This window comes from Cryptotermes secundus, unplaced genomic scaffold (assembly GCF_002891405.2).
Source record: "Cryptotermes secundus unplaced genomic scaffold, Csec_1.0 scaffold123, whole genome shotgun sequence".
NCBI lineage: Eukaryota > Metazoa > Arthropoda > Insecta > Blattodea > Kalotermitidae > Cryptotermes > Cryptotermes secundus.
In genome coordinates this window covers 16,510-28,393 of record NW_019736394.1, presented here as the reverse complement: position 1 = coordinate 28,393, position 11,884 = coordinate 16,510, and the positions used below count along the sequence as shown (strand labels likewise).

General features: G+C 41.7%; 1 protein-coding gene across 1 annotated transcript; it reads left to right on the top strand.

Annotated features, from left to right (window-relative positions):
* The first annotated feature begins 2,194 nt into the window (after positions 1-2,194).
* LOC111869801 (putative protein TPRXL) lies at positions 2,195-8,752 on the top strand. Its single transcript, XM_023861574.2, has 2 exons — positions 2,195-2,268; positions 5,680-8,752. The coding sequence occupies exons 1-2, from the start codon at positions 2,257-2,259 to the stop codon at positions 6,796-6,798; spliced, it is 1,131 nt and encodes a 376-aa protein (XP_023717342.1). The 5' UTR covers positions 2,195-2,256; the 3' UTR covers positions 6,799-8,752.
* The last annotated feature ends 3,132 nt before the right edge of the window (positions 8,753-11,884 follow it).

Here is an 11,884-nt window from a genome sequence, read left to right as displayed (position 1 = left end):
TTAATATAAATTTTACACACAATAATACAGTTCCGTCAACAATTCATTGTTGATGGAACTGCGTTATTGTGTGTAAAAATTAAACATTATAACAGGCATGTATTACGTCGATACCTAATATGAAAATGACTTGCTTCACAAATAGGACTCGGAAGTTACTGTGGGTGAACTCTATAAATCATGCAGACTGCAATGAATAATATGCCGTCATGACTACTTTAATTTTAGACTGTAGTTATATAGGTGGCCGTTCACGGTAGCCGAGCGGTCTAAGGCATGTACTGTCTTCGCTCGCTTGGAAACCGGGATCGTGGGTTCGAATTCCACTCAGGGCATGGATGTTTAGTTTGTGTGTGTGCTTTTTCTGTGTTTGTGTACAGGTAGAGGCCTTGCGACGAGCTGATCACTCGCCCAAGGAGTCCTACCGAATGTGTAAGATCTAGAAAAACCGAAGTGAACGGAGAAGTTCATGGAGGTAGGCCTAGGCCCACTGGGGCTGTAGTGCCAAGGGGAAAAACGTTGCGTAGGTAAACCGATCACATTGGCCTGGCTCTCTACCTCTCGAATACAGTTTCGATTCCACTCAGGGCATGAAAGTTTTTCTGCGGTTTTCTGTATTTATGTTGCCCTGTGAAGAGAGGGACCCCCCGTCTACCAAGGAACTATAAATGAGATTCCGAAGCCCTGAAAACGGGAGGCCTTCGACCGCATTGATATGTCATGCGTTAAAACAGAAGAGAAAGAAGCTGCGTTCCTTTCTCTAATCAGCAGAAAACCTCGCGCAAATGTAAGTTTCAATCATTTTTATCCATTCTTTATTCAGTCAGTATTGATTGGGTTTCATACATAACGACACAAAAACTTTCGCAGTTATTGCTCTCAAATTGGAGTAGTCGGCGATTTTGAAGGGAGAAATTGGAAAGTTTAAGAAGTACACAGCCATGTGTTACGTGAATATTGCTTCTGTAACACAATACTCAATTTCCCATTTTTGTGATAACTTTTCAATTATTAAAGGCAATTTTGCATTCTATAAGACCTTAGTGCTGAGAGGGTTGGTGTAGCTATAGTGATCAGGAAATACTCGGTTCGAATCTCAGTCGGGTCTCCAGTTGTTTAGATTGAGTTTTCTTGATTTTCCTCAGTTCCTCGGTCAACCTACTATTTATTTCTTCCAAATCCTTGTAATCTGTTAGTCATCAACCATCATACGGAACAGGCCGGTCTAGTGCTAAAACTCTACTCGTTTATTTGAGAGGTGTCCGGTTCGAATCTTAGCTGGAACACCGGCTATCTCTCCAGGAAAATTCTGGGATAGTACCTCAGTTAGATCACGACCGTTTCGTTCCAGCTCGTTTCAACTTATCCATCTTCTACCATTCGAATTTGTGTAATCTAAGGTACTAGGAAGGTCGTACATTAGGCAGACACACACACGTACGTACATACCCACACAATAGAAAATAGTGTTACATTATTTTTTCCGTTCTACCTTGTAATCCTTGTATCCCTTGGCGCTGATGACCGCTGTTCATTCCAACCTAAAACAAAAAAAAAAAAAAGAAAAAAAAAGAACTCCGTGGCTCGAGTCCGCAAGCGAACTATACCGACTGAGCGACCGCCTCTTGTCGTCGAAGTTAGTGCAAACCTTAGCGGATAGAGTGTGTCGCGTGGTCAGCGCAACGATGTCCGTGAAATAGCTCCTCAAATACCCTCACGAGCTCACGAGTCTGAGTGGGTCCCGTTCCAGACCCACTACTTCTCAGAAAATCTGGTAGTGCCGGGAATCGAACCCGGACCTCTGGATCTGTGCGCAGGATCTCTGACGACTAGATCAAAGAGGCGGTGACCTAAACCACACTACGTGAAAATAAGACGGAATGAATGTGTTATCTGAATCAGTGTGGAGTGGTTAAACAGTCCGTGTGTGACAGACATGTTGTGAAGCCACGTTGACATTCTCCAAGGCACACTGACAGGGTCATCACCTCGCCTCCACTCACCTTGAGGCGGGCAGGGCGTTGTTGCATTCGCCGAGTGAAAAGGACAGTGCAAGATAGTGAACGTACTGAGAAAGGGGAGCGATTCGCCAAGAGAGGAAAATGTCGAGAGGTAAAAAAGAGAGAGGGAAAGTTAAGTACTTCAGGAGTGAATCTTCTATATAACACGTTGTGTAGTGACCAGCTTGAACCACTCTTCCAGTCCTCATTTAGTGGAGCAGGAGCTAGAGAAGCCTCTGGATTAATACTCACCAACATGAAGCTTTTGGTGAGTGTGTTCGTGAGCACTAAGACTTTCAGTTGTTCTGTTTATGAACTGTTAATTCTGTAAGTTTTATTTTCTATTCATCGAACACGACTCATTCGATGGGTGGATTTTCAAACTAAAAGGAATAATTAATGTCGTAAATTCTACTTTGATTATATTATAACGAAATTATATAATTTAATTTAGAATTTTCTAATAGTTTTTGTTTTCGCAATATTGTTTAGATTGCAGTATAACGATTACATAAGCAACATAATTTAATGATGAAACATGGCACAATTAAATTCTATTTTAATGAAAAAATTACATTTTTCAAATATTCATTTATTATTCTATTACTGGGCGTGGTCTGGATGTCAGTATATGTAGAGAGGTTCTGTGCGAGCCTCGTATAAATCGTTCGGTCATTGTAACCGAAGAGAAACAAACTCCTCGCTGCAGCATGTATCGCGTGTGTTCTGAACCGCATTAAAATCGACATGCCCATAGGCCCAATAAATCACAAACAAAACCTATCCGTATCAAAGCAAAGTTCTGAAACAGTCCCATTTTTTGCGCATTCCTCCCACTTTCGTGAAAACTTCATATCCGTGGACTGGTATTTCTTTTCTAAAATGTAGCATACTTGAAACTTTAAACTTGAAACCTTGGGTTCCTGTGGGAAATAAAAAGGGGATTTTTGAGAAGAATGTTTAAGTCTAGCACGGACTTTGTTCTATTTCATTTCTGCGAGCGCTCTGCGTTTAGTTTTCGTTCTGGTGTATCCAGCAACGGCCTCTTCTGTCAAAATATATTTAGTATTTTAAAATAAAAAAGCAAAGATATCCCTGTAACAGGCCGTGAAGGTCCATAGGGTTGTGAGACGTTGACGGTCCCACATTATCTAGACAAAGATGGCGGCCGCGCTTTACTCCCCAGGAAAATTATTGAATTAATTCCTGATACTCATTTCTGGTAGAGGTCAAGTCGACCCCAGGGCCATAGTGCAGCTGGAAGGATTGGGTTAATTGAAAAAATCCAATGACCTCATCGGGACTTGAATCCGCGACACTCCGACTTGTAGCACAGTGCCTCAACTAACTACCCTACCGCGTAGGAATAGTATTTTCTATTTGGAATTGTAGCATCCTGAATTTTATGCCAGAAACTTCTCATTCTTCCCGTGTATATTGCACATGAACATCTGCTTCAGTGTGCAAATATAAATATGTTTTTTGGACAAAAGGAACACTGATTGAGTTGAAACGAAGGTATACCACCCTCTGTAGGGGCCGAACGCTTCGCAACAGTTTAGAAGATAATTTATCTGTATCTTTATAATCAAAATAACAATAATTATTTTAACAATATGCAGTTAGATTCCACTGCAAAGTATTTTTTATTTCTTTTATACATGATTTTGTTCCCGCTAGAGTTCATTGCATGTAGTTGGATTTGGAAGGGATGAATGAGATATATGTTTCAAGCTCTACACTTTAATTTTATGAAGAAATTTACTCAAATTTGCGATGTGAAAATAGATTCATATGAGAATACAAAGATCCATTGAAGTTTTCAAACTCCGAATTCAATTTAAAGGAACCAAGGAAAAATGATTGCCGGTGCGCGAGGTAATAATTACTGTGTAAGATTTGAGGCTTTCACGGCGGTGACTATGAAGAAAGCAGTCTTCTGGGATTTGGCACCGTGTATATGTGGTGTTAACCGACGTTTCGGAGGAACGTATCGCCTCCATCTTCAGCAGACTGCTTTTACCGGTTCTCACGGTCTCTTTGCTTGCACATTTCTTATATATTTTTTCTTCTACCCTGAAGATGGAGGCGATACGTTCCTCCGAAACGTCGGTTAACACCACATATACACGGTGCCAAATCCCAGAAGACTGCTTTCTTAATAATTACTGGTTCAAAATCTGCGACCTTTGTTAGAAAATATTTGGACATGGCAGAAATACAATAAATTATGTTTATAAGTAGAATTGTAGCTCCACTGTTGACAAGAACACTTTATGACTAGTGCAGCGTGGTAGAGTAGGTTACAATATATGAATATACACTATGGTATACTGGTCATTATACAGTATCTTCCAACAGACACTGAATGGACAGAACTATAAAGGGAACGGGAATGTAAGCAAATTGCGTGGGTGAGTGTTGCAATACTTGCCGAAGATCTGCCTGAATCGAAGCGGTTTAGTGGCCCTGATACGAGCAGCCAGTGAAACCGTTCTGTGACGTAGGATCGAATTCGTTATTTTGTCATATGAATACAGAAAGTGACATGGCTTGAGGCATTATGAGAAGTTTTCTGGGTGCCAGCTGCTGTTTTTTTTTAATTCTATACCGTGGCCCAGTGAGAGCGCGTCAGGAAGGACCGCACTGTTACAAAAAATGGAGCTGTGCACTACAAGATTGAAATTAGAGTGCAAACAGAAGCTATTCCACGAGAACCCATAACGTATTTCTCGTACACTGATCAGGCTATTTAATGACCTCAGTCATCACCGGAAAGCATCATACCGTGCTGTTTTGTAGTCTTTATAGAACGAATTTAGCTTCAGACCCTTACTCCCCCCCCCCTTTTTTTTTGTTCTGCTCTGTAAACTATAACCGCTAAGGATGCAGTTCATTTTAGCACATTATATTCCATCATGTATAGAATACATAAGCTGTTAATTACATAAATAAAAGGAAGTTTGAAGAGAAGCGTCGAAATGCAATTACCAGATACTTATTTGGCCCAGTCACACAGTCAGCATCAAGAGTCCTGCGTCCCATTGAGCCAGTGACGTCTCTTCAGGGACTAAGAGATAAAACTTATGTGGCAGGAATGCATACAATACAGGGGTTGATCGAGCAGATTGACGTGAGGTAGTGTTGACGGCATATCTCGTATTCAGTGACACTTGCAAACTGTGCCCTAGGATACATTTCTGATCTCCGGTAATCGCCGTCTAGCAGGTTAGTGTTCAGCATCCTTTGTATATTAAAGAAAAAACTTCTTGGGTCATGCATTTGTCACCATGCTGGTGAGAACAGGCAATGAGATGTAGGTATCGGATTGTATTAGAATTCACACAGATGAATGTCAGCCAGCCTTGGAAATGTGGTGCAGTCAAGAAAGAATAAGGTTACTAAAATTACAAAGACATATTCATAAATTCATGTAATAGCATAATTAATTAATTAACGCTCAGGTTAGAAAATATAATACCATTATATTACACTCTCTTTCATTACAATCCTAATGCAAGATATCGAATAATATTTCTGAATAATAAACAGCCCTGTTCAAATAAGTACCAAAACATTTGTTGAATTATGACCAAATCTCAAAATTTGAATGATATTTGAAAGAGATGATACCAGTGACCTTACCTATGCAATCTCCAACTGCCTATACTATTTTCAGATCGTGTTGGGAATATCGGCCCTAGTCACTGTCTGCGTTATAGCTGAGGTTCCTCATGACGGCAAGAAAGACCTCGATGAAGCGGCATCCAAAAAGGACAAGCGCACCACCTCATCATACGACAGCTCCAGCGGGCACAGTGGAGGCTTCAGCTTGGGTGGTCAGCACGGAGGTGCGAGCCTCAGTTACGCTTCGCCAATCGCAGGCCTCAGCCTCGGCCACTTCCCAGGTCTTGGGCTGTCTTCAGGCTTTGGCCATGGAGGGTTTTCTCTAGGTGGCGGAGGACTGGGTCATGCGTTATTGCTGCAAGGAGGACATGGTCTAGGCGGTCTCAGCTTTGGAGGTCACGGTTTAGGCCAACCACTTCTCCTCCAAGGTGGCCACGGACTCCCTTCATATGGTTTGGGAGGTATTAGCGGCCTAAGTCTTGGTGGTGGTCATGCCACGGTAGCAGCACCTGTAGCAATTGCTCCAGTAGCAGCGCACACTACATCTAAACTTGGTCCAGTCACTTTCGGTCTCGGCACAAGCGGGTACAGCGGTTCTTCAGCCAATATCGGTCACGGAGGGGCCAGTCTCAGCTACAGTAGTCCCAGCATCATCAGCGGCTACAGTGGTTCCAGCCTGGGGGCTTACAGTGCTCCAGTTACTCTTGGCCACGCATCGTCTTCAGGATCTTCTTCATACAGCTCACCTGCTGTGAGTCACAGCTCATCCTCCTCTCTGGGAAGCTACAGCGCTCCCTCAAGCAGCTACAGCTCACCTTCCGCAAGCTACAGCTCGCCTTCTGTAAGCTACAGCAGTGGAAAAAGCTATAGCAGTCCCTCAGTGTTGAGCAGCTACAGCCCTGGAGGATCATACTCCACCCCTTCGTCCAGTTTGGCAAGCTACAGCTCGGGAAGCTACGCTGCGCCTAGTGTAAGCCAGGGTTCAGCTTACTCCTATAACTCTCCTTCCAGTAGCCACGATAGCAGCAGCTCCTACAGTAACCCCTCCAGCGCACACAGTTTCGCGGGGTCTACATACTCTTCAGGTGGCAGCACTGGTCATCCAAATCTGGCTTCATATTATTCATCAGGAGGCTTTAGCGGAACCAGCAGCAAAGGTTTCTCGCAGTAACTCATGCCACTTGTTCTCTCGTAACGGTTCATTTGAAACCCTTGTAAATATATAGAGAGTAAGCAGTTTATCAGGGGTCGCAGTAGCGCACTGTGTGGACCTCTCACTCTCAATTTGCAGATGCGCTGCTCTCAAATTACTCTGCTTATCACACTGGTGCGTCATTTCGGTGGCATCTGCACAACTTTATTATGCGAATGTGGCATTGGCGTTCTTATACCATCCACAATACGAGTATAATCGCCAGATATTTCACCCACTCTATAATTATATAAATACAATACAGTTTTAAAAGTTTCGTCGTCTGCGAGCCAGCAGCAAATACCACGGCCAGTCAAGAGGAACAGGGGGACGCTCCTGATGTGAAATCTCTCTGCGCGATTTTCCCGCAGCGCAGTCAAGCCCGCAGTACAACAGATGACAAACAAATCCCACCCACATCATAAGAGATGGTGGGGCTGTGTTCCTGCTGTTCCACATGCATTCGTAGCGGAGCGTTCACATTCAAGGACAGATGCTCATTTTCGGAAAAGTAGCAAATTCTAAACTTGAAATGTTAAACCCACGCCTCCTGTGCAAAGCATTAAAATGTTTCGAGGGGAATGCTCAAGCACAGCGCTGACTTCATCCACTTTATCTCGACTAAGAACTCGGTGTTTTGATCCTGTTCTTTATTTTCACTAATGACTCTGCATATCTAATTCCCTTTATGATTATATGAATAGCATTTTATATTTGGACTAGTTTCATCCTGAAACTTATAACAGAATGTTCTTTTTACTTTTCATGTTGAAATTCCCCGTGAAGAATCGCTTCATTATGCAATTCTGATGTGAAATCTCAGAGCACTGCAAGCGGCGCTACTGAGTCATGCATTGGCTTGGATTTGGGATTACAGTCGATGGGCACATAACACATAAACTTGCTTCGCGGTCGCTGTTCAGAGGTGTGTTGGTGGTATATTGGACAATTTTGATGTGTATGAGCTATTGGCCTGTCGATTCCACCAGGATCCCGAACGTGGACAGTGCGAGATGACCCCCAGTGGCGTGTGTTCCTCCCGGCCAAGTGGCCGATGGATATGGGGAAGGCCTTTATTCGAACTCCATGTGTATAGCTCTAATCCCTTTCCTTGTATTGTTAAACTAGAGAATTACAGTATTTTGCATATAAATTACTGATAGGCTCTTGATTATCAACGCGACGGATCTCTGTACTAAATGATAATTGCACTGGTTTATTTGGAGTTTTCATATGACTTTATGTAGAAGTTCGAATATTTTGACCACCATGTTACCATACCAGCGAATTATAAAATATTCCTAATTATTTCAATGCACTATAATTCGCAAATAAATTGTGCAAGGAGAAATATACTAGAGCACACAATGACAATTTATTAATTTGTAACTTCAAGAAAGACTCAGCTCAATGGATTTCGTTAATTTGTTAATTAGTTTGTTAGTCTCAGCGAATGAAAAATTTCACAAGCACCCTACGTATATGCTCTGAATGTTCCACATTCTCTTATTTTTGGGTAATCCAGACTTTACTTCCTCATATCATGTCACTGGTCTTTCTTTCATTCTTCTACCTTCTGAAAATTTCCATGTCATCTGTAGTCGCCCATTTTATTTACTCCTTCTTACATGTAGTAATTTCTTCAATTGAAATGTCATCTATATATTTTTCACGTACTTCAGTATTTCGTGTTTATACATTTTAATTTTCACCTTTATCACACTTTTGTAGTTACTACGAACATAATATCAGTTAATTTTACCAACATCATACTAACATCAATCACTAAACCATGCTCACAACATCTTCACGAAACCAAACTCACAGACCGTTAGCCATATACTTTCACTGCTGTCTTATGGACGTTAATCACGTGTTCTACTATACTACGTAAGATATTTGTGCTTACTGTATTTCCATCGTGTTGTTAATATTTTTTGTTACACACACTTTTTTATTTGTTAATAAATGAATTTTATATTATATTTTAATCTGTGTGAACCAACCATTTACTTTCCCTCTTAATTTGCAACACATTTACGGGTACAAAACTTGAAACGAAAAATGCAGACCTACTATTGGAAGAAATAAAGAAAAGCTAAAAATAAATGCATACTTCTGCTGTGTATTGTGATTAAGTAATCTGATTCCAAGAAAACTACTTGCAGAAGCAAGAGAGTTATGAAATGGAATGTAAGGAGGAGTAGCATATAGAGAGAACATTTTGTGAAATCGGTAAATTATGATTGTGCAGTGTCTTTGGAGAGAAGAAGAACTAAATATTTTTGGCTAAGCATGCTTGCAGGCAAGTCTCTGTCGCCTTGCCATCCCATGAACAAGATTTCGCGCTCAAACACACCAACTACTGCTCTGAGTAACATCTGTGTTTAGTAATTTGTCAGTGAATAAAATCTGCCTGTTCTTTGATAATTCAAATAATTTACTGTTTCATATCATTGAGAATAATGGCACGGATCAGGGATACTGTGGGCAGATAAAAGAGAGAACTTATCGGAAATAAAACAAATAATAGTGGACTCCCTACTTTTCCTTCAAGCCTATATTACACTTTATAATTCCATCAATGATTTCGATGAAGAAATAACTGCTTTTGCTCCCGTTGCACATATTAAACGCCCAGGGATCCTAGCAAATCACTCAAATTCCGATGTGAGAAACCCTCTTATATACAGGATGTAAAAATAATGAAGCTGGTCGAAAGTTTTCAATCTTTTCTCAAATACATTCGTATCAAGAAATCAGTTTGAAGACTGAACTGAAAATATTAATTTTAAATTAATATAATCCAACTTTTGATCGTGCTGATAGTAGAACTGGTTACACTGTCATGGCATTGACAGCAGTTATCGACATATTTAATTATTTACGGTTTATTTAAAGACCCTCTCAGTAGCTCGAATATACCTGTATATTGTCGAATGATAGGTTGATCAGTGCATGATGAATTTGGAGGTATGTTGAAGGAAAGCGGTGTGGCATAACTTGAAGTGTCCTGTATCTTCCCGGAGATATTGAGGAAAACCATGAAAGACTGTAGTCAGCGTAGCCGGAATCGAAGTGCTCTCCTAAATACGGGGAAAATTGGGATCACGAGGCGTCTCCGTTACAAGGGATACAGAAGACAACTAGACGAAATGTTCGGGCCTACCGAGCTTATGTAAGAGAGTTCACTCGTGAATTCAATTCATTCATTCGTAATAGAATTCAGAAGGCAGTTCAGTAGTTGAATATTCAGTTCTGAATTGTTAACCAGGTAAGATTCGTGACCGAGCAACGAGTAGCAAGCAGACACTGAAGACTTTATTCTGTGTTCTATAGTTACAGTAATCTATACAGTTTTACAATTCAGTTTCTTCCTCTGTCCATTGGTTATAATAGATCAATGTACAATTGTCACGATTCAGTTACTAGACATGGGGTTTGAATTGTAATATGATTTATTGAATCCTGATCAATCGTACTTACAAGTAATTATAACGCTTTCTCTAATTCACGCACTCGATTTCTCACTAGAGCACGCTCTATATCTTCCCAGTATGCTGTGACTTCACCAGTCGTTGCCTAGTAACGGATATAAATAATGCTTCCTTAATGCAGTGCTTTGTTTCTTGCAGCTATCTCTTTCTGGGCTATATCTGTGGGGGAGGAAACAAACAACGGGAAACAATATACGATAAACTAACAACAGAACAAAATAAAACTCCGTGGTTGTAGTCCGCAAGGGAACTATACCGGCCGAGAGACCGCTGGTTGTCGGCGAAGTTACTGCCAACTTTAGCGGATAGAGGGTGCCGCGTGGTCAGCACAACGAATCCCCACGTTAATTTCGGTTTTCTAGACCGGAGCCGCTACTTTTCCATTCAAGTAGCTCCTAAATTATTCTCACTACTTCTCAGAAAATCTGGTAGCGCCGGGAATCGAACCCGGAACCTCTGGATCTGTAGCCAGGAACTATGACCACTAGACCACAGAGGCGGTCACAAGAGACCTATGGCTTTCTAAAATATTGAATGATAAATTAAAACATAGCGTGTAATCGCAAGTGCCAGCCTACACAGTCCGTGTCACACTTCGTGCTAAATTTGGCTTGTGTACCAGTGTTTGGCCATTCCTGGTGTAGAGGTACAGTGAACTCAAGGACACACCCGCATGATCGTCGTGACATGGAAACTTTCTCCTGACAAGTTCCAGTCCTTTTCACTGCACTGATTACGAAGGTCAGTGCCAAACAATAATCTCTTGCACTTGTTTCTGTGGCCCACTTACACGCCTGCACAAAGAGGCAAATGCAGTTCCATCCAGAGAATGCATACAAGAATCGATCTACTGTTTCTTGTGCCTTTACTTTTAACGCTTTGGTGTCTGAAGAAAGAGCCTTGTGTCTACCTCTGCTGGGCAACAGCTGGATGGCCGTAACCACTAACATAGGCCGCGCCATAGCTCAAGCGATTAGTCGCTGGTTTCCCACCGCTGCGGTCCGGGTCTGGTCAAGTGGGATTTGTGGTGGACAAATTGGCGCTGGGGCAGGTTTTCTCCCAGTACTTCGGTTTCCCCTGCCAATCTTCATTCCACCAATTGCTTCACAATCACCCTCACCTATCATCTGGGGCTGGTACAATAGGCCAGAAGAGGCATTAGTACAAGGGACTTAGTCCCACCCCACTAGCAATAATAAAAAAGAACATAACGAGTGTCCTGCGTTGTGCATAGGTCTGAACACTGGACCATTCGGAGTAATTGGAATGATGAAGTCAAGGAGGAGCATAATATGGGTAGGGAGTGTGTCATCAATGGGAGAGAAAGGGATTGCAGAGAGAATTTGGGTGGGAAAGTCTTAAGGAAAGTGAACAGTAAGAAGACCTAGACGTAGATGGGAGGATAATGTTAAAATGGATCTTATAAAGATAGAATTGGGTGGTATGGACTGGATTTGTCTGACTCATGATATGGACCAGTGGAATGTTCTTGTAAACACTGTAATGAACATTGGCGTTCCATAAAATATTGGAAAATGTTTGAGTAGCTGCGTAACTCACGGCTTCTC